At 39.3% G+C, this 22866-nt stretch overlaps 1 protein-coding gene across 1 annotated transcript in view; it reads left to right on the top strand.

Annotated features, from left to right (window-relative positions):
* Positions 1 to 9185: 9185 nt before the first annotated feature.
* slc2a3a (solute carrier family 2 member 3a) overlaps positions 9186 to 22866 on the top strand; it is a 13713-nt gene continuing 32 nt past the window's right edge. The window contains exons 1-11 of the mRNA XM_027008317.2: positions 9186 to 9504; positions 9964 to 10080; positions 11734 to 11832; positions 11984 to 12144; positions 13637 to 13877; positions 14291 to 14453; positions 18770 to 18957; positions 19075 to 19179; positions 20672 to 20770; positions 21093 to 21296; positions 21426 to 22866. The exon at positions 21426 to 22866 is cut by the window's right edge and continues 32 nt beyond it. Coding sequence (XP_026864118.1) covers positions 10066 to 10080; positions 11734 to 11832; positions 11984 to 12144; positions 13637 to 13877; positions 14291 to 14453; positions 18770 to 18957; positions 19075 to 19179; positions 20672 to 20770; positions 21093 to 21296; positions 21426 to 21776 — 1626 coding nt within the window. The 5' untranslated portion in view covers positions 9186 to 9504; positions 9964 to 10065 and the 3' untranslated portion in view covers positions 21777 to 22866. The remainder of the gene's footprint in view (positions 9505 to 9963; positions 10081 to 11733; positions 11833 to 11983; positions 12145 to 13636; positions 13878 to 14290; positions 14454 to 18769; positions 18958 to 19074; positions 19180 to 20671; positions 20771 to 21092; positions 21297 to 21425) is intronic.

Below are 22866 nucleotides of genomic sequence, written 5' to 3'. Positions count from 1 at the left end.
TCTGCACAAAGGGAAGACACACATATCACTTTATTTTAAATGCCATTATGTAACAAAGTGCTTTTTGATTGCACTTTAATATAGTTTTATTTCTCTGAAACCTGAGATTTCTGTTTTTCTGAGTATATAAAGTATGAGCTTCAACCACTGCTGCAGAACGGAAGAGAATCTACAAGTATCATTTAATTAAATGACTTTGTTTTCATAGATAATGTTTTGTACAAATCTTCTCGAATAATATGATTTAGCTGAAATATTTTTTTTCCCTTGTCATTGTCAAATTCCATAAAACAAACAGACCATATGATGAGCAGCTTGGTTTTTCAGTGTTCATGCCTCACAGTTTTATAGAGACTCAAACTGCGGCTAATGACATTTAGAAATCGTCAACAGGTATAAGACTCTCTGTTGCCATAGCAATAGGCTGAGCTGCATTTTCTGTTTTGTAGAAAGAGACAGTGGGCTTGTAACCTCCACCGCTATACCTTCTTCAGAAAGGCTTTCAAAGCACTTACCCAAACCCTACAGCTATGCTGATTCTCACCAGCTGTTTTCGCAAGTATTAAGTATGCGTATGAGCGCATGTTCAGTGTCAGTAAGCACAAACACTGTATGCTAAATTACTTAACTTGCACACAAAAGACTAATATCTTTTTGTAAATAAAGCATAGTAATGCAGAGTTACTCCAGAAAAATTTAAAAATGCCCCATATTTTATATTCCACATGATGGCTGGAATTCACTTAAAATGGGTCATTGATAGTTTATGAGAGAATATACACCCACCAGCAATGTGATCGCAACACACGCATCAGACACTTTATTAGAAACATTTATTTATTAGAAACATGCTGAGAGGTCAGCCATGGTTATTTGGTCAAAAACATGGTCAATAATACAATGTGAAGTAGATTGATTACAATGTAATTATAAGACAATAGTCAATGCACTTATAAAATACACTATGTGGACAAATGTATGTGGATACTCCTTATAAATGTATGGACAAATGTATGACACCACTCTTTCAGCCCTTGCTGTGCATATAAAATCAGTACATATCCGTACAATCTTCATAGACAAACTGGCAGTCGTACTGACAGGCTCAGTGACTTTAAACAAGGTACTGTCACAGGATGGCACTTTTGCTTTAAGCCGGTTTATAAAATTTTTGCTCTGTTTTGCACAATCAACTGTAAATGCTAATATTGATAAATGAAAGCATGTAGGAGCCTCAGTAGCTCTTGCATGAAGTGTTAGACCATGCAGACCCAGCCAGTACCTGAAGCACATAAAAACCATGATACTAACTTTACGCGCAGAAGCTTTGAGCATGAATATAGATAAGATAGGTATAAATACCAGAATATAAGATATATAAGATATATGATATAAGAATATATGAACAGATAGATAGATAGATAGATAGATAGATAGATAGATAGATAGATAGATAGATAGATAGATAGATAGATAGATAGATAGATAGATAGATAGATAGATAGATAGATAGATAGATAGATAGATAGATAGATAGATAGATATTTTTATTAAAGTGAGTGGTGTTGCATATGTGAAAACACTTAGCTACAAAAAAACCCCAGAGGTACTACCATAGCAAGGCTAGTCAAGATCTGCATGCAAGTGCAAAACTGTGTGTGTGTGTGTGTGTGTGTGTTGTGTGTGGTGTGTGTGCCATGTTCACAGGCCTGAAGGAGCCATGTGATATCAAAGGTATTCAAATGCTGTGGTTGGCTGCCCTTGTGAACTAGTGATTCTACACTGACAAAACAATGCTCTCACAAATGGTGTTTTCATTGGTTAAATCACCATAATGGCTGCAGTCTAACAGGAAAATATATATTATGGATTTGACACTGAATATGTTGCGTGAAGAACAAAGATGTCCAGTGGTCAAAGTGGGGTTCATTGGCCAAATAGCAAGTAAATATATAAAAAGGACAACACATAAAAGAAATAAAAATTAGAAAGGACATGCATAAAGCTGAATATATAGCCTTGACACATGAGTGCATCTTAAAATAAAGATTTGTAGAGCACACTTAGCAAGAGCCTGTGAATAAAGAATAGGTAGAATGAAAGCTTTCAGTATACCATGTACCATGTACTCAGAGCACACAATATGAAGTCATTATGGTATTATACTGTACATTCAGTCCTCTTTTACTCTTTCAGACCTGTGCTAGAAATCCCAGCAGAAATGGTGTGTGTGTATTAACAGAAATATTCACCACTCAAAGGACTATGGGCCAAAACCATACTATTGGCAATAAAACAATTGTAAATAATACATTAATAAAATAAAAGGGTATGTTTCTTAAAAGTGGATGTGGATGACTTCGGTATTAAAATATATTACCCTTTAGCTGGTTCTACATAAAGTTATCTTCTTCTTAATTTGCATGAAATTTGACCTGATAAGCCCAAAGAGTCTCTGAATTTCATCTGAGGAGGAAAGCTGAAACACAAGAAGAAACGCTGCCACAGTTTCATTGTTATGGGCATCTCTAGACACGCCAACCATGGCAATCAAAATGTATGGACCAAAAGTGAAGAAACGCCCGCAACAGCACACAAAGGTAACGAGTCTCTGGATGCAAAAATGACCACGCCTTTGCTGAGAATTCAGTTTGGACTTCCAGCTCCAGTTCATCTAGGATGTGTCATTTTATGACAAATAATGCAGACATGGTCTCAAAAATAATTGATGTGCATATTTTGGTGGATAATTCTTTCTGTTCTAGATGAACACGTGAAATGCACCTGCTACAGGACTGTTGCTTTCGGTCTTGCTTTGTTCTGCTTGTTGCTAGCCATTATCTCCTGTCTCCAGGCCTTTTACTGTGAGTAGTATTATCTACTACTAGACAAACCTTACGGGATATTTATAGATTTTCTTCATTTTGTAAAAAATTGAAAGTCCCTAATTACTATCATAACTGGATTTTTTACTTTACTTTTTTTGGTGAAGACTATTAGGTGCATTGCAGAGTTAAGAATACTATTAATAATATTAATGACTTAATATCAAAGACCTAATAAGTACTCTTATTTTAAGAAGACATCTGCATTGGACAAACCTATCTTGTTGTTATCACTTTTATGCTTTGTAGCGCTCCAGATCACCTTAGTATTCAAGTCGCAGAAGACTGAGAGTGAGAGCTGTCTCAGAGAGCTGACAAGAAGGTGCAATGCTCTAAACCACTCATGCACTAACCTTTTACTCCAGTACCAAGCACTCAACCAGAACTGTGCCACCAACAAAAGTATTAACCGTGAGTAGTGTCATAAACATTCAGTATGCTCATATTTCAGCAAGGACCAGCCCTGCTATCGTTTAAATTTCTGGTTTTGAAGTTTGCCAAGTAGGAATGTGTAAAAGTACAGGTAAAAAGCATATATCTGCATTTCAAACTGAGCTAAGCACATGGTTAATGCAGTGCTGTAAATAGTTAGAGAAAAGAAGGATATTTTCCATTTTATAAAAGATAATAGAAAAGATTTTGGTGTCTTTGGTAATACCGAAGCTCCCTCAAGTTGCCAATGAAAGTGTGTTTATATGCAGTGAAAGTGTTCATATGAAATTCTGCAATAATCAGTTTTTACTAAAACAAATGTTGACATGGGCATGCAGGCTTAATCGCTATAACAGCATGTGGAGCAATGTGTGTACAATGACCTTCAGTTATATATGCATCCTCAGTTCACATGCACAATCCGAGCCCAGTGGGTTGGGAGCCCTTTAAAGATAAGTGCTACCTGTTTGCCCCGGACCGAAAGGACTGGTTGTCCAGCCAGTACTCCTGCCTGTCTGTCGGCAGTCATTTGGCTCTCATCCAAAATGAGGAGGCGCAGGTAATGGGAATTCCCACACGCTTCATGAGTCTGTCTTGTTGGTCACCGCTCTTTTACAATGAGTCTTGCTGACTTTCATCTGTTACCGTGAACGTTTATCACATTGTGCAGTATGTCTTTATGATTTAACACTTAACACAGCGGTATGCGGTATTCCTTTATGATTTAACCCTTAACATGGCTGTGTGCAGTATCATTTGTGTATGTGTCCTACATCAGTGAAGAGGCCCAGAGTTTCCATTGTAGCCTCTTTCAAAAGGGAGTAAGCATACAAGGAATAAGGGAAGAATTAATATTCCAAAAACCTTAGGCAAAATCTTTTAATAGCAAGACCTGCTCTAGTAAGCTGGCCCATGTGGTGCAGAAAGTCTGCTCATAATGTGGCTTTTATAATCATGAATGTCTTCTCAGAAATTCATTTACAGAAAGGCTGATGACTTCGGTCAGGGTGACTCATACTGGCTTGGTTTGACCAACATGAACCCAGACAGTGCCTGGCTGTGGGCTGATGGCACACCTGCGGAGAACAGAAAGCAGTAAGAAAAAGCTAATGTATGACTAGCTAATGTATTCACTTACTACAGTACTGCCGATAAAGGAGAAGGAGAGAAAACTTAAAAAAAAAAAGTTTTTATTTTAAAGAGTAAATCATTTTAATTTAAATAGTAACATAGTTTTTGTAATTGTTTTATTTTTGCCATTTCTGGAGCACCTTTATTTATTGTAGGAGTGATCATTTTGGTGAATGATCTGCATCACTCAAGTTCAAGTTCAAGTTCGGTTTATTCGTCACATACATAGTCATACACAGTATAACACGCAGTGAAATGGTGGAGAGTGCTCTGTCCAAACTGAGGAAGAGAAACAGGGGTGCATAGAGAAAAAAAATATATATATGCAGATAAATATATATATTCTATGTATGTACAAAAATATATTAACAATGTATGTACAATATATGTATATTATGATTATATACACAATGTACAATGTATATGGTTGGGTATATATGTACACAATCTACAGAATGTACAGATCCATTTTGTATAATACCATATCTACAGTTGTTGTGTAACAGGGTAATTGAGTATAAATCTAAATCTATATATACAGATATACAGTCATGTTACATGGTGGTGGTGGTGGTCCCCACAGTTTATCAGTTTCCCTGATTCAGGGCCCGAATGGCCTATGGGAAGAAGCTCCTCTTCAGCCTCTCTGTCTTGGCCTTCAGGGAGTGGAAGCGCCTCTCTGACCTCAACAGAGAGAAGAGTCTATTGTTGGGATGGGTGAGGTCCTTCACAATTTTCCTGGCCTTGGTTTGGCACCGCTTGTAGTAGGTGGTCTGCAGGTCAGGAAGTTCCGAGTGAGTGATGCGCTCTGCTGAACGCACTACCCTTTGGAGTGCTTGTCTGTCCTGCTTGGTGCTATTCCCAAACCAGACTGTGCTGTTCCCCGTGAGGATGCTCTCGATAGTGCAGGTGTAGAAGTTCCGCAGTACCTTGGAGGGCAGTCTGAAGTCCCTTAGGCATCTGAGGTGGTAAAGACGCTGACGAGCCTTCTTTGCCAGGGAGCTGGTATGGCGGGACCAGGACAGGTCCTGCGAGATGTGAACACCAAGGTACCTGAAACTATCTACTCTCTCCACCGTGGTTCCACTGATCCTCACAGGTTGGTAGTTTCGCACCTGCTTCTTGCTGCAATCCACGATCAGCTCCTTTGTCTTACTGACGTTTAGGAGGAGATTATTTTCCTGGCACCAGTTTTCCAGGTGTTTAATCTCCTCCAGGTAGGCCCTCTCGTCGTTGTCCGAGATCAGGCCCACGACAACGGTGTCATCAGCAAACTTGACAATGATGTTAGAGCTGCAAGTGGCTGTGCAGTCGTAGGTGTACAGTGAGTAGAGCAGGGGGCTTAGGACACAACCCTGAGGAGCTCCAGTGCTGAGGGTGAGGGTGGATGAGGCGCAGTTGCCCACCCGTACTGATTGTGGTCTGTCTGTTAGGAAGTTGGAGATCCAGTCGCACAGGGATGTATGCAGTCCTAGATCTCCCAATTTAGTAGTGAGTAGGGAGGGAATGATAGTGTTAAATGCTGAACTGTAGTCGACAAATAGCATTTTAACATAATTTCCCCTCCCTTCGTCCAGGTGAGTCAGTGTAGTGTGGAGCAGATGTGCAATCGCATCGTCAATGGAGCGGTTGTGGCAGTATGCAAACTGCAGTGGGTCCATGGAGGCTGGCAGTGAAGATGTGATGAAGTCTCTGACTAGCTTTTCAAAGCACTTCATCACGACTGATGTGAGGGCGACAGGGCGGTAGTCATTGAGGTCGGAGCAGGGTCGAGGTTTCTTCGGGACGGGGACGATGGTGGACCGCTTGAAACTGGACGGGACAATACCGAGCGTCACTGACGGCATTTGGTGTCTCAGTGGCTGAAGTACTAGACTAGTAATCAGAAGGTTGCCATTTCTAGTCCCACCACTGCTGTTGGGTTCCTGAGCAAGACCTTTAACCCTGAATTACTTAAGTTGTATTCAGATATATTTGTAAGTTACTTTGGATAAAAGCATCAGCTAAATGCTGCAAATGTAAAAGCATGACTGATTCATGGTCTTCCCAGGTTCTGGGACCAGCCCTCTTCAAGGGGTAAAGGAAATAACCTCTGTGCTCGTTTAACCCCAGGAGGCTTCTACCACAGCAGCTGGTACCCCTTTTCGTGCAAAAACAACCTGAAAAGGATTTGTGAGAAGAGCTATGTAATGTCCTAGGGCAGAGAAATTTACTTCTAAGTTATTGATATGTATCAGATGCCTTGTGGGAAAAAACAAAATAGCCATTAATATATAAGAATTTAGTTTTTCACCAGATGGATAGTAGTTATAAAAATAGTTTAATAAAGTACATGAAAAACAAAAAGTAAATGCATAATAAATTAACTTTGTTACATACATTTCAAAATGAAAATAATGACTAGTTTTGTGAAATGGAAAATTAAATTTTGCAGGTGAACAAAAGGTAAAACCTTAGAAAATAACTGTTACATCTTAAAGAATTTACTATTTTCAAATTACAGTAGCCAGACTATAACTGATCTACATGTTTACCAAAATAGATACATTTGTGTTATATCGCCCTCTAGTGGTTATATATTGAAATTAAATGTAGCCATTGTGACCACAGGAGCCAAGACTTTTAATTGCAACACAGTTGTTGTCTGTTATTTAATTTAATATTATATTAACGATATTTTAATTATGATTCATTAGTTTATAGGAGATTTCTTGCAATGACAGAGTAATATCTGTACTTTTAATTTGACCTTTCTTTTATTAATAATTTATTTTCGGTAAAGCACTTTGTAAACTGTGCTATAAAATTGCTATATTGTCAATGCTTATTATTATTGTTGTTGTTATTATTATCAATAATAATAATAATAATAATAATAATAATAATAATAATAATAATAATTATTATTATTATTATTATTATTATTATTATTATTATTATTATTATTATAAAACCCCAATACTGAATTGTGCATGTGTACTTGTGTGTATGCATGTATACACAATTTGCAACTGATAATTGATTCATAATTTCTATCATTGACCTCTGGCTTTTATTGTCTCATCACGTCTATGCCTACATTAGCTGCAACATGTTATTCACTGTGTCAACCAGATGATGGCAGTAGTTATATATATATAGAGAGAGAGAGAGAGAGAGAGAGAGAGAGAGAGAGAGAGAGAGAGAGAGAGAGAGAGAGAGAGAGAGAGAGAGAGAGGTTGTCTTCTCTTACATAAATCTTTTTAATTTACACAGATCATCTAATTACAATGGTATTTGAAATTAAACCATAATGATGTACTTTAACTGTAAAATCAAATAATGATTTTCCTGTGTCAAGTAGAATGTCTCATCATTTTTCAGATTTATATAGATGTGTGTATTCTTCTAATCCCACAAAGTCCTCAGGCCAATTCAGTTCTGAGTAGTCCTGAGAGACACATCACTGTAAATATTTTTGTTGTTGTTGTTACTGTTATAGATACGGAGGCTATGATTTAGGTGAGTGAGTGAGAGAGAGAGAGAGAGAGAGAGAGAGAGAGAGAGAGAGAGAGAGAGAGAGAGAGAGAGAGAGAGATTGGTTTTTACATTTGGCATTTTGGCTCTTATCTAGAATGACTTAGCATTGTCGTCTATCCAGAAATTATTTGTCTAGTTCTGAGACTTTTTGGCCTTAGTCTCAGAATCCCATCAATTTAATTCATACAAAGACAGAGAAAGTGAGAGAGAGAGAGAGAGAGAGAGAGAGAGAGAGAGAGAGAGAGAGAGAGAGAGAGAGAGAGAGAGAGAGAGAGAGAGAGAGAGAGAGAATTGCAAAACCGTTCTCCCTTGAAGCAATTTGGGCACAGCCAAAAAAGGGGAGAGAAAAATGTTCTAATGTTATAATGTCTATAATGTCTATAATGTTATGTTATATAATGTTATAATGTTATAATGCTATAATGTCTATAATGTTATGTTATATAATGTTATAATGTTATAATGCTATGTTTATAATGTTATGTTGTAATGTTATGTTATATAATGTTATAATGTTATAATGCTATAATGTTATGTTATATAATGTTGTTATATGTTATAATATTATAATGCTATAATGTCTATAATATTATGTTATATAATGTTATAATGTTAAATCAAGTACATCTATACCACCAGCCACCACTGCAGATACTGAACCGACAGGGTGTTCTATTACTGAACTGACGGGGTGTGCCATTACTAAACTGACGGGGTGTGCCCTTCCGTATTGTTCATTCAGGTGCTTAAAGGCTCAATACCAACAACTGTCACACTAGACATCCAAAATATAGCATTCTTTAACTTTGACAGTTTGACAGTGCATAATATGACAACAGTGTAACAAACATATAAACCGGTAACTAACGTAGCCTTATTGCAGGGGTGTACGATTTATGTAACAGGCCACATTACACTCAGCCAATGTCAAATGGTCCAGACAAAGAAAGGAATAATCAGTAACAAATCTTTTCTTAAATATGTCAATTTTTCATGATTTATATAAAGACAAAAAAACATTCTGGTACTGAGGAGAAATTACATCGCTGTTTCCACATTCAGTGTGATAACTACACAAGGGACAAAATCCCTCCGAAATCAACCAGGTCCAGACCTCAGCGTCCTCGTAGCTAAATACCGCCCCAGTTGTAACCTGTGAAATGCACACGATTATATTCTCGGTGTCTAGAGTGAAGGAAGGAGCACAAGCGCTCTCGTAATACCGTGATGCAGATTTTTTGCGCCGCGCGCCTGCGCTCCAGCCGTAGCATGTCAAGGTCGCTGGCACGAAACATTCGTTGCCGTGACGGAGGAGTTGTAAGACCTGATGCAAAATGCATGTCACGGATAAATGAACGTGAGCAAAAAAAGGTTGCGCAGAGGTTGTTCTTATTATATGAGGCGAACCGGTGATATTTAGTCAAAGGACGGCGTGCGGATTGTCGTGTAGTCGTCGTGCGAAGATCTCTGAATTTCCGAGCACGGCATCGGGGTGGTGCGTGCGGCGACAGTCGTACGCAACATCCGAGATCAGAAGGTAATTTAACATCTTAGTGATAATAAGCACAATGACAGCAGCAGCTTTGCGAGGGAATGGGTTTATGCTACCGTGGCTCGAATAACTAACATAACGGAGCTTTTACTGAATTCCAAACCAGATATATTGTCATGAGAGCATTCAGTTTTAACTGACGAATCAGCCGTAATTTATCAAACAGCTGGCCGACATGTAATTCATACATATCGAAGGTTTGTGATTATCAAATCTGAATGGGTTTGCATATAATTTGACTCGTGTTTTATATATAATCGTAGGCAGCAGTCTTATATCCGAGTTTTCCTAGGCGTGTTGACAAAAAACCGACGTCGCCAATCTAGCAAGTACCTGTTGTTCGCCGAACACTTTCGAGTTGAACATATATCGTGTCTTTTTATTACGTACGTTCCTACTTTTTTCCTTTTTTTCTTTCTTTTTTGTCTGTTTCTTTCTTTTCAGTAAGCTGCCAGCTATACCTTACGTCCAAACCTTCGCGGATATAGCGTGCAAAATCGCACGTCCTCCAAGAACACATCAATCTCGGGTTGATCAACTCTGACCATGGCAGGGGAGACAGTGAGTAGTTTCTTGGTTCTTACCAGTTCTAACGAGATCTGAAGAGTGACATCTGTAGGTTTACAGATAATTAGACTGAAACAATACAGTTAAAGGGTCATACAACTGCTGTGCAGGACATCACAGTGTTTATAATGAGTAATACATATAGTAATCTTGAGAACCATGGAGAGATTATTTTATATTTCAAGGCTGTATCACTCTACAGCAGGAATCTAACCTTATTTGTCTGTTTAGCCATCACCTTCAAGTGACATAGGTGCAGAAATTATGATAGCAACAAAGGAGAGAAACAGAGGATAAGGTATTAAGTTTTGGAATGAAAGGACTGTGTCTGCAAAGTTGTGTGTGTGTGTGTGTGTGTGTGTGTGTGTGTGTGTGTGTGTGTGTGTGTGTGTGTGTGTGTGTGTGTGTGAAACCTGCCTTGTCTGCAGTGGACTCATTCAGACAATAACCTTGAGAGGCTGATCCTCTGGGATAATCTTTAGTGCTGAAACCATCTTGGGTTTTCTCAGAATTACAAAGTCATTGTGAATGAAAGAGATACAGATAGAAATATAGATAGATTAGGTGAGAGAGGCTTAGAGAGACAGACAGACAGACAGACAGACAGAGAGAGAGAGAGAGAGAGAGAGAGAGAGAGGAGAGAGGAGGGCAGGGAGTGGCAGTAGCCTGATAGTGAGGTGTGGCTTTTTGTTTACAGTATGTGCAAGATATTTTTATATGATTTTGAAATCAACTTCAGAGGATAAGGCGGACATCTTAGAAAAACATTCATCATTCATCGCATGACACACAGACTCTTGTTGAAGGGCAACATGAGGTCATCTCAGTAGAGAGCTTAGATCTCTATAGCATCATGTAGCCCACTGGATTTTGCTCTGTTGGCAGTGTTAGCGTCCTGTTGCTGAGGAAACCTGCATTAAAAAAAGCCCTGGTGCTTTTGTCTGCTGCCTGCTTGGCCAGATCTCATCTTACAGACCAAAAAGCAGAGGGCCATTCTTGGACAATGGTGAAGTGTTTGTGAGCGCATAGCATGCACGATTATGGCTGTTACTTGTGTTTTGTTTATGGCACAATTATATCTGTTACTCATGTTTTTATGACACAGTTAGGTTACTTGTGTTTTGGTTAAGGCACAATTAGGCTACTCATGATTTTTTAGGGCACGATTAGGATGCTCATGTTTTGTTTATGGCATGGTTAGGTTACTTGTGTTTTGTTTATGGCACGATTAGGTTACTCGTGTTTTGTTTATGGCACAGTTAGGTTACTCTTGTTTATTGGACATATTAGAAACAGATAGGTAGGCTCACTGAATCAAGCTACTATGCAAATGCAGATGCAAATGCAGTTATTTGCATTTAAATAAAATTTATCTAGGTTAAAACATTTACATTGCTACAATTATATGTTGGTTATTACTAAGAAAAAAACTGAAGGTGTTTCTTAATAATGGTCATCATTAATTGCCCAGAGCCAATGCCATGTATTACCATGTATTACCATGTATTGGGGCTATGGTATCAATATCTGTGCCTCCATAGTTTTTGTAATATTGTTAATTTATAATGCTGTAAACAAGCACCACTACCAGTTTACAGAAATCCTAAATAATTAAGAGTTCCTCTTCTTCCTCTCTTATTCTTGCAGAAACAAGTAACATGCTACCTACTTTTCTCTTTGGCTACGGCTGTCATTGGCTCCCTGCAGTTTGGATATAACACAGGAGTCATCAATGCACCTGAACAGGTAAGGTGTGTTTGTGTGTGTGATAACTGTCTTGTATACTGTTATTTTGATTAGACCTTCTTAGACAGGGATATTTAATATCACACGAATCACCATCAGTGAGCGTACCCCAGAAATTCTCATAACGACTCCTTCTGCCGACACTCTTCAGAAATTACGCATGTTCTTCAATCAAACATGGATGGAGCGTTATGGGGTTCCTATTGACCCCGGAGTGTGCACCATCGTGTGGAGCGTAGCAGTGGCCGTCTTCAGCGTGGGTGGTATGGTGGGCTCCTTCTGTGTTGGGGTCATCGCCAACAAGTTTGGGCGGTGAGTGAGAAACCTCTGAAGCGTTACGAGTGCTACCCCCTACAGGTGTAGTTTAGTGATGAATCAGCTCCTATAAATAAGTAACACTGATAAATAATACATTATGCAATTGGAGTTTGTGTTGTATTATAAATGGAAGCTTTAATATAAAAGCCATAACTGGAGTCCTGCTGATTTCATAGGACAAATTGGTTAGTATCACAGACCTAGATTCTTTAAAAAAACATTCTTAAAATATAACTACATAGCTAGAATAGTAACTTAGCCTTGCCAAGCTACCCTTCCATGTTAAGCTAATAGCCTACCTTAATGGCTGAGTGGTCAATAGAATTTGTCGATAAGTGGCTCCATGCTGACATTAGTTTAGCCAGATTCTTGATCATACAACTTCCAAAACATAACATTGATGTTTGTAATTTTATCTGAAAGTTTTTATTCCAATTAGAATTGTCAGTGTTTGTTAAATTTAAATCCACATCAGAATTCAAAAGGAGAACTTAGATAAAAAATGCATAACACTTCATTATGTTATATTAGGAAATCCCCTGGAAACAATGTTTTCATGTGTGATGAGTGATGAGCTATGGCATTTAGATTTTGTCCAGTTAAGTCCAGTTTCCCAGTTTTTTGCATTTCATGGAAAATTGGATATGTCATGGGAAACGGTTGACAAAGTACACTGACAAAATACAAATGAAGAATAGGTGCTGTCATTCTTTTAGGTTTGCTTAGAGCAGGCTTTTGATCCAAACAACCAGAGACACAGCTCGTGTCCAAGTATTAATGTCACACCCTGTTATGTTTGCTGACCAAATTAATAACATATTGCAAATTATTATTACATTTATTACATAATCACCAGATGGCAATTACTGGGACTGACTGAGATTAATTGAGTTGAGATTTTGCACGATTGTTACATTCCTCATATGCTCTTACATATGTTAATAACAGAACAAATAAGATACAAAGCATTTTTATTTTTGAGATAATGCAAAGAAATTGCTTTGTATATCAAAAGATAATGAGGTGATTTCAGGATATGCATAAACAATAATTTATTATGGTTTATTACATCAACATAATCGGCATGATAATTAAAAGTGAACTAAAAATTCATTACCATGACAAACTTAGAGGCAAATATGTATGGGCTAGGTTAAGAGAGAAACCAAGCTTAAAAACTGTAAACCTGTATAATTTATTCTTTAATAGATTTGAAGACTTTTCCCAAGGGGAGAAATTAAGCTAATGTGTACCTGTTAGCATATTGTAAAGAAAGGTTCCACAGTTCAAGCTGGATAAAACTGCATAAGAACAGTTTTGATTCTGTCATGTTTGTTGCATCCTGAAGCATTTATTGTTAAAGAACGATGGTTGTTTTGAACTTGTATCATGTTACATATTTCAGATATCTACTGGCCATGAGTTCAACTGCTCTTCAGCTTCCAGTAAAAGTGTGTTAATGGGTATTACTGTTCTGTCTTGACAGACGCAAGTCCATGTTCCTCGTGAACATTTTAGCGTTGCTTGGTGGTGGACTGATGGGGCTGTGCACTCTCTTAAATTCCTTTGAGATGATCATTGTTGGCCGTCTGATCATTGGGCTCTTCTGTGGCCTCTTCACTGGACTTACCCCGATGTACGTGGGGGAGGTCTCTCCTACCCCTCTTCGCGGAGCCTTCGGGACTCTGCACCAGCTTGGCGTGGTGGTGGGCATCTTGATTGCACAGGTGATCTTTTATGCAGCTGCCATGTTTGAGTGTGATTTAGCATAGGACTGTGATTCTTAATATTTGTTGGTCTCACTTAAAATATAAAATAAATCTGTACATTGATTTGATTTTTAAGAAAGGCAGAATTTGGGGTTACTACTTCCACCAAAATATCTTTTAAAAAGTGAACTATTAAAATTAATTTTTCAAGCTGGTTTTCAGCTGGTATTCAAGCTGGTTTTCATTTGAAAGATTTCAAATGAAGTATTAATCCTCCAATCAACCCCCCTTTTTACGTAACTAACTTGGCTCATGCTAATATGCTAAGGCAAACAAACAGAACTGTTGCTTACTAGCTGCTGTTAACATGCTAATATATATTCAGGCTTACAGATGTGTGCCTGCTGTCCTGTTTTTTCTGCTGCATGTAGATCTTAGGTTTAGAGTTCCTGCTGGGCTCAGAAAAGCTCTGGCCGCTGCTGCTCGCTCTCACTGGCATACCGGCTGTGCTGCAGTGTCTGCTTCTGCCCTTCTGCCCCGAGAGCCCGCGTTACCTCCTCATTAACCTAAACAAGGAGGAACAGGCTCGTGAAGGTGAAATCTAACATCTTACCACATGCCCAGCATATACTAACACATAAGATTAAGGGTATGTAGTTAACATGATTGCTTTGCTTTAAGGCTAATTTCCTATAAGGCTAATAATAGGGTTTTTTCTTTTCAATCATTGGCCTATACAGTTCAAGTTCAAGTTCAAGTTCGGTTTATTCGTCACATACATAGTCATACACAGTATAACACGCAGTGAAATGGTGGAGAGTGCTCTGTCCAAACTGAGGAAGAGAACCAGGGGTGCATAGAGAAAAAAAATATATACATACAGATAAATATATATATTCTATGTATGTACAAAAATATATTAACAATGTATGTACAATATATGTATATTATGATTATATACACAATGTACAATGTATATGGTTGGGTAAATATGTACACAATCTACAGAATGTACAGATCCATTTTGTATAATACCATATCTACAGTTGTTGTGTAACAGGGTAATTGAGTATAAATCTTAATCTATATATACAGATGTACAGATATACAGTCATGTTACATGGTGGTGGTGGTGGTCCCCACAGTTTATCAGTTTCCCTGATTCAGGGCCCGAATGGCCTGTGGGAAGAAGCTCCTCTTCAGCCTCTCTGTCTTGGCCTTCAGGGAGCGGAAGCGCCTCCCTGACCTCAAAAGAGAGAAGAGTCTATTGTTGGGATGGGTGGGGTCCTTCACAATTTTCCTGGCCTTGGTCTGGCACCGCTTGTAGTAGGTGGTCTGCAGGTCAGGAAGTTCCGAGTGAGTGATGCGCTCTGCTGAACGCACTACCCTTTGGAGTGCTTGTCTGTCCTGCTTGGTGCTATTCCCAAACCAGACTGTGATGTTCCCTGTGAGGATGCTCTCGATAGTGCAGGTGTAGAAGTTCCGCAGTACCTTGGAGGGCAGTCTGAAGTCCGTTAGGTGTCTGAGGTGGTAAAGATGCTGACGAGCCTTCTTTGCCAGGGAGCTGGTATGGCGGGACCAGGACAGGTCCTGCGAGATGTGAACACCAAGGTACCTGAAACTATCTACTCTCTCCACCGTGGTTCCACTGATCCTCACAGGTTGGTAGTGCCGTTCCTGCTTCTTGCTGCAATCCACGATCAGCTCCTTTGTCTTACTGACGTTTAGGAGGAGATTATTTTCCTGGCACCAGTTTTCCAGGTGTTTAATCTCCTCCAGGTAGGCCCTCTCGTCGTTGTCCGAGATCAGACCCACGACAACGGTGTCGTCAGCAAACTTGACAGTGATGTTAGAGCTGGAAGTGGCTGTGCAGTCGTAGGTGTACAGTGAGTAGAGCAGGGGGCTTAGGACACAACCCTGAGGAGCTGCAGTGCTGAGGGTGAGGGTGGATGAGGCGCAGTTGCCCACCCGTACTGATTGTGGTCTGTCTGTTAGGAAGTTGGAGATGCAGTCGCACAGGGATGTATGCAGTCCTAGATCTTCCAACTTAGTAGTGAGTAGGGAGGGAATGATAGTGTTAAATGCTGAACTGTAGTCGACAAATAGCATTTTAACATAATTTCCCCTCCCTTCGTCCAGGTGAGTCAGTGTAGTGTGGAGCAGATGTGCAATCGCATCGTCAGTGGTGCGGTTGTGGCGGTATGCAAACTGCAGTGGGTCCATGGAGGCTGGCAGTGAAGATGTGATGAAGTCTCTGAGTAGCTTTTCAAAGCACTTCATCAGGACTGATGTGAGGGCGACAGGGCGGTAGTCATTGAGGTCGGAGGAGGGTCGAGGTTTCTTCGGGACGGGGACGATGGTGGATCGCTTGAAGCTGGACGGGACAATACCGAGCGTCAGGGAGAGATTGAAGATGTCGGTGAATACCGGGGCTATCTGATCTGCGCAGGCTTTGAGGACCCTCCCGCAGATACCGTCTGGTCCCATCGCCTTCCTGGTATTCACCCTTTTAAACACTCTCCTCACGTCACTCTCCGTGATGATGAGAGGGCGCTGTTCTATGGTGGGCCCCGCGCATGTGCCATTGGCTGCGCCGATAGTGCCATTAGCACTAGCGCCGTTAGCATTTGTGCTGCTAGCATTAGCGCTGCTAGATGTAGCCTCGAAGCGAGCAAAGAATGTATTCAGCTCGTTCGCCAGAGACTCATCCGCACTCAGCAGTCCGGAGGGTGGGCTCCTGTAGTCCGTGAGTTCTTTACCATAAGTGGAGTGTGACTAAATTGGGATTGCTTGGCTGTCGAATAGCTCAAACATATATTCCAAACCTGTATACTAAAAGTGAAATGCACAAGAAACAGTAAGTTATACACTTTAAAAAGGAGACATGAGCGATTGCTTTATAGCCAAAGAAAAACTTGTAAAAGGTTAAAGTCCTTAAGCCTGAATACCAGCAGCATGATGACACTTGTTCAGAATGTGCCATTTTTATTTTACACTAAAGTACAGACACATACAGCGGGTGAAATAAGTATTGAACACATCACCAATTTTCTAAGTAAATATATTTCTAAAGGTGATATTGACATGAAATTCTCACCAGATGTCAGTAACAACCCATCCAATCAAGAAATCAAACCATAGATATCAATAAATTAAGTTATGTGTAATAATGATAAATGACACAGGGGAAAAAGTATCGAACACGCTTACTGAAATTTATTTAATACTTCGTACAAAAGCCTTTTTTGGTGATGACAGCTTCAAGACGCATCCTGTATGGAGAAACTAGTCGCATGCATTGCTCAGGTGTGATTTTGGCCCAATTCTTCCACACAAACACTCTTCAAATCCTGAAGATTCCGTTGGCTTTTTCTATGAACTCTGAGCTTTAGTTCCTTCCATAGATTTTCAATTGGATTCAGGTCAGGTGATTGGCTGGGCCATTCTAGAAGCTTTATTTTCTTTCTCTGAAACCAAATGAGAGATTTCTTGGCTGTGTGTTTGGGATCATTGTCTTGCTGAAATGTCCACCCTTGTTTCATCTTCATCAAACTGGTAAATGGCAGCAGATTTTTATCAAGAATGTCTCGGTACATTTGTCCATTCATCCTTCCTTAAATTATATGAAGCATGGCAGTGCCATATGCTGAAAAACAGCCCCACATAACAATGTTCCTACCTCCAAACTTCACTGTTGGTATGGTATTTTGGGGGTGATATGCAGTGCCTTTTGACCTCCAAACATGGTGTGTATTATGGCATCCAAAGAGTTCAATTTTGGTCTCATCTGACCAGACTACATTCTCCCAGTATTTCACAGGCTTGTCTAAATGTTGATGAGCAAACGTTAAATGTGCTTTAACATGCTTTTTGTTCAGCAATGGAGTCTTGCATGGTGAGCATGCATACAGGCCATGGAGGTTGAGTGCATTACTTATTGTTTTCTTTGAAACAATTGTACCTGCTGATTCTGGTTCTTTTTGTAGCTCTCCACAAGTGGTCCCTAGCTCTTGGACAACTTTTATAATAATTATTTTCACTCTGTCTGAAATCTTGCAGGGAGCACCTGGTCGTGGCTGGTTTATGGTGAAATGATGTTCTTTCCACTTCCGGATTATGGCCCCAACAGTGCTCACTGGAACCTTCAGTAGTTTAGAAATTCTTCTGTAACCAATGCCATCAGTATGTTTTGCAACAATAAGGTTGTGAAGGTCTTGAGAGAGCTCACTGGTTTTACCCATCATGAGATGTTTCTTGTGTGGTACCTTGCTAATGAGACACCTTTTTATAGGCCAGCAGTTGAACCAGCTGATATTAATTTGCACTGTGCCAGGATTGCTTTCTAATTACTGATAGATTTCAGATGGTGTCATGACTCTCCATGGCTTCATGCACCTCTCTTTCTTCATATTTTCAATACTTTTTCCCTGTGTCATTTCTCATTATTACACATAACTTAATTTATGGACATCTATGGTTTGATTTCTTTGAATGTGTGGATTAGATGGGTTGTTATCGACAGCTGGTGAGAATTTAATGTCAGTAGCACCTTTAGAAATATATTTACTTAGAAAATTGGTGACGTGTTCAATACTTATTTAACCTGCAGTATAAAAGATCAGATTATGCCATATTCTTTTCTACTCTGTCAACAGTGACGCTGTGTTCTCTGCTTACGTCTTGAATATCTACTGTTCCATTTTTTTGTATCTTCCTGACCTGTTGTCATTTTTCTTTGCCTCTTTGCCTCTTGATTGAACTTTACAATGTAGTCAGTCTCACGTCACCCTGTTGGCGCCATGATAGAACCTGAGCTGTTCCCATTTATTCTGCAACACTGGGTATAATAATGCCCTCACCGTCTGCAATCCTCTTCCAGACTGTCACCTAACAGTCATTTTATGTCTTAGCACTGGTGCGTCTTCGTGGGTGCGAGGATGTGTCGAAAGACATGGAGGACATGAAGGAAGAGAGTGTGAAAATGAACATGGAAAAGAAGGTGACCATCCCTGAACTCTTCCGCAGTGCCACATACCGCCAACCACTTCTCATCGCCATCATGCTGCAACTCTCCCAGCAGCTGTCTGGCATCAACGCTGTAAGTGGAACTTTTATGGACTTACATTATAGACTATAATGGACACAGTCTCAACAGCTATGCCAGTGTACCCTTAACTAACATGGATATCTTGTTTTATCTCTTGTGCCATCTCAGGTATTCTACTACTCGACGGGTATTTTTAAATCTGCAGGTGTGACCAAACCCATATATGCTACCATTGGAGCTGGGATTGTAAACACCGTTTTTACTGTTGTGTCGGTAGGTGCCTAAGAATTGGAGAATTGTATTCTAGCAATGTTCAGTTTAATATTCACCTCCAGCATCTGCACTGTGATTCCATAGGCCTGACGACACACTTATAATGGAAACATAGATGCAGTTTTTGGAATAGTCAGTAAACGTTTGTGCAAAATACCTGAATTTTTCAGTCAAAGATATTTGTAAAATAAACTGTAAACCTGTAAAATGTATTCTTTAGGAGATTTGAAGACTTTTCCATGGTGAAGTAATTATGGTACTAACAAACCAGACAAGGGCCAGAGGCAGGAATCACAGGTTAGATGTTCAAGCGTCAAAATATACCAAGGTCAGACACAGGTGGTACAAAAGGGCTAGGCAAGAATCTAAAACCACAGAAAACAGGCAAGAAATCAAAAGGCAAAACATGAAGAATAATACACTATAGTTTTTATGAACACAGAGACTGATGGCAATACTTCACAATGACTCCAAAGTCCTGGAAGCTTTATATAGCAGTGATGAAGATGAGCTGCAGGGGAGTGAAAATCAGCTGCTATGAAGACTGCTAGAATTATAGGGACAAGGACCTCTGGTGGCCAGACGTGTGCATCAAAGCACCATCACTGACAGTAATCTGTTACTGCTAGCATCCACTGCTGCACTCTCTTCACTGGTTTCTAGTAGCGGAACACATCAGATTTAAAACCTTAATGCTTGCCTACAAAGCCAAAAATGGACCAGCCCCTACATACATGATGTCAATGGTCAAAGCCCGATCCGTACCTTGAGTACTTCGAACCTCAAGTATGGCGCGACTTGAAATGCCACGCTTCAAGTCTCATGGAAGACAAGCATGGAGACTATTCTCTGTACTGGCTCCTAGATGGAACGAACTTTCACTTGCTGTCTGGACAGCAGAGTCCCTTGCAGCCTTCAAACGCAGACTGAAGACCCATCTATTCATGGACCCTGCTCATATGTTGACTAACTGAAACTAATACTTATTGTAGGGTATTGTTTATTACACTGATGTTGTAATAAACAAACTCTAGTACTTATTATTTATTGCACTTATCATTGTCAAAGATAGATCTTATATGTATTTTGCACTTCTAGGCATCAGCATTGATCCCTGTATTTCTACAGTATTCTAGTTCATTGGTATCTTGGACTCTAACCTACAGTACTGGCTAGGATGTATTCTACAAGTAAATGACAAAGCACTTTTCTAAGTCGCTCTGGATAAAAGCGTCTACTAAATGACGTAAATGTAGGATGTCGGTCACACCCTAAAACAATTTATTGTTAAAGTAAAATGGTTGTTGTTTTGAAGTTGTTTATATTGTCACATATTTCAATTGTTTATTGTTTATTTATATTTAATAACATTTCTATTATTCAGTAAACTGAATTATTGCTTGTTCATTTCCTACAGGTGCAGTAGTTAGAGAATAGATTGAAAAATGTATGTATACGATTTTCCTCTCATGACCTTTTTTCTTGCTTAAAGCTATTCCTTGTTGAGAGAGCTGGAAGGAGGACATTGCACCTAATTGGCTTGGGTGGTATGGCTATCAGTGCTCTGGTCCTGACCATTGCCCTTCTATTGGTAGGTTCCACCTTATGTTACCAGATCTCAGTTGGGCGGTGGTAGTTCAGTGGTTAAGGTAATAGACTAGTAGTCAGACAGTTGCTAGTTCAAATTGCACCACTGCCAAGTTACCACTGTTGGGCCCCTGAGCAAGACCCTTGAGCCTCTGTTGTAGTCACTCATAATTGTAAGTTGCTTTGGATAAAAATGTCCTGTCAGTAATTATTTTCTTAAAAACTTTCAGAAATTTACTAGCTTGAAGTTATCAATCAGTGAGCTAGGTCTTTTTTAAAAAAGTTATGTTTATGACTTGTTTATTCTTGTCTCCTTTCCTGAGCAGAAGGAGATCCAGTCTCTAAGATTCCTGAGCATTGCAGCAGTGTTTGGTTTTGTGGCTATGTTTGAAATGGGTCCAGGGCCCATCCCATGGTTCATTGTGGCTGAGCTTTTCTCCCAGGGGCCACGTCCTAGTGCTATGGCAGTTGCTGGTTGCTCCAACTGGACTGCTAACTTTCTTGTGGGCATGAGTTTCCCCAAACTGGAGGTGACCAATCTGTTTTAGCATTAGATTAGATATATTAGATTATATGTCTTGATTTTAATCCAGAATTTGGAAATATGTTAATTTAATTCTTTAGATCAATATTACATTGCCCTGTGTCTTATTTGATAGGAACTTTGTGGGCCATATGTCTTCATCATCTTCATGATCTTCCTGATCATCTTCTTCATTTTCACGTTCTTCCGCGTTCCTGAGACCAAGGGCCGAACCTTTGATGAGATTGCCCAAAGCTTTAGTGGGGCTCCACCTCCGATATACACATCTCCAGAGGAGGCGAGCAGAGTCGTGGTGCCCCCATCTCCAGGAAAGGAGAAAGTTCCGCTGGTGGCGGCCAGTTCTGGATCGGAGAATCCCAGTTCTTCTGTGAAGCCCCCTTCAGAAACCACCAAGGAAGAGAAGGATGAGGAGAAGTTCAAGTCTGCTACAGAACCACTGGTAAAATCTGCTGCTGAGGACAACTAAAATTCCACTGTCCAGGGAAGTGTGTAGATATTATAAAACGTATTAATGAAAATTATAAATGGAAAGAAAAATAAACTAATAGTACTAATTTGTTTTTTTTTAAAGAATGAGATGTATTTAATTTATTTTTGTGTAATGACACTGTTGACGAATTGGTGCAATTTCCCTTTTAGTAGTTTTTATTGTAGTAGATTATTACCATAAAATTTTTGGTTGTGTCACAGGCATATAGAATGTGCAGAACAAACGCAAGCCTCCAACTGAAAGAGTTTAACGAAACAAACAAATCCCAAAACAAACATAAAAGTGCACTAACCAAAACTAAAGAAAGCTGATGTAACAATAATATCAGTAACCAACAATTGGTCAAAGAGATGCAAAACGTGAAAACAATGTATCAACATAATAGCACAAAGGTGATATGAGATTGAGGCAAAACACGCGCCACATGGGTGGAGCATGGCAATAAACCAAAACAAAAATATGTGCTACATACATGCTATGAAAAATGTTACATAAGCAAGAAGCCCGTGGCACGTAATAGGTTGTAGATATTTATTGCTCTTTTAATGGCAGATATCAATTGACTTTTAAATATGGTTTAAAATGCAATCTGGATTATAATAAACGTTTAACACTTGCTCATTATATTTACAAATTAAAGCCAAACTTAATTTTGAGCTAACTTCAAATAAGAGAATGAAAGGGATGTTTAATCCAAGGATTCATAATATAAAAGGTGATAGTGATTTACCCTCAAATCATTGCCCTTCTTATCAAGAACACAAATATGTGAAGGAATATTTAGTGATACCACAATAAACTTTAAACTGACAACTGTAACCATTTAAATGAAACCCTCTGGTACTAAATCATTTTCAATCAAGATCAAGACAACATGAAGGTGATTCTTGCAGTAATAGCAGGGAATTAATGAAAAGCACAGAAGTTTTGCTTAATTAGGACTGGCAGTAAAAATAATGTACCATTTATATGACATGCTTCTATAGTCAATGGAGCTTTACCCAAGCATACAATTGCTAGTTTACTGCCAAAATATGTACACACACACACACACACACACACACAC

This window comes from Electrophorus electricus, chromosome 8, assembly GCF_013358815.1.
Source record: "Electrophorus electricus isolate fEleEle1 chromosome 8, fEleEle1.pri, whole genome shotgun sequence".
Lineage (NCBI taxonomy): Eukaryota > Metazoa > Chordata > Actinopteri > Gymnotiformes > Gymnotidae > Electrophorus > Electrophorus electricus.
Note: the sequence above shows the minus strand (reverse complement) of the source record. Positions and strands in the feature narration are given on the sequence as shown.